Raw genomic sequence first — 742 nt, forward strand, 5'->3', positions numbered from 1 at the left:
TGAGGGACCTCATCCCGATCTCCCCTCACGGCCGTGAGGGACCTCATCCCGATCTCCCCTCACGGCCTTGAGAAAACACATCCTGTTCACTGGGACCCAGCTCCTGCTGCTCCGCCATTTTCCCAAAGCACAGAGGGGGGGGGTCCTGCCAGCTCCAACCCTCATCCCTCACTGTATCAGCACAGAGTGTTCACCTCTCACCCTCCCTATCCCCGTCATCCCCTCCAGCTCCTCCACCCTCCCTATCCCTGTCTCCTCCTCCAGACTCTCCATCCCTCCCTATCCCTGTCACCTCCTCCATCCTCCCTATCCCTGTCACCTCCTCCACACCCTCCATCCCTCCCTAACCCTGTCACCTCCTCCAACTCCTCCACCCTCCCTAACCCTGTCACCTCCTCCACCTCCTCCACCCTCCCTATCCCTGTCACCTCCTCCACACCCTCCATCCCTCCCTATCCCTGTCACCTCCTCCAACTCCTCCACCCTCCCTATCCCTGTCATCTCCTCCAGACCCTCCATCCCTCCCTATCTCTGTAACCTCCTCCACCCCCTACACCCCTCCCTATCCCTGTAACCTCCTCCACCCACTGCATCCCTCCTTATCCCTGTAACTTCCTCCAGCCCCTACACCCCTCCCTATCCCTGTAACCTCCTCCACCCCCTGCATCCCTCCTTATCCCTGTAACCTCCTCCACCCCCGCATCCCTCCTTATCCCATAATTTCGTCCAGCCCCTACACCCC

The 742-nt window shown here is 60.5% G+C and overlaps 1 protein-coding gene across 1 annotated transcript in view; it reads right to left on the reverse strand.

Annotated features, from left to right (window-relative positions):
• Nucleotides 1-118, reverse strand: part of LOC125487654 (atypical kinase COQ8A, mitochondrial-like) — a 21,831-nt gene extending 21,713 nt beyond the window's left edge. Inside the window, exon 1 of the mRNA XM_048619617.1 lies at nucleotides 64-118. Within this exon, the coding sequence (XP_048475574.1) occupies nucleotides 64-118 (55 nt within the window). The remainder of the gene's footprint in view (nucleotides 1-63) is intronic.
• Between the last annotated feature and the right edge of the window lie 624 nt (nucleotides 119-742).

The sequence above is a fragment of the Rhincodon typus genome, chromosome 43, assembly GCF_021869965.1.
Source record: "Rhincodon typus isolate 14 chromosome 43, sRhiTyp1.1, whole genome shotgun sequence".
Classification (NCBI taxonomy): domain Eukaryota; kingdom Metazoa; phylum Chordata; class Chondrichthyes; order Orectolobiformes; family Rhincodontidae; genus Rhincodon; species Rhincodon typus.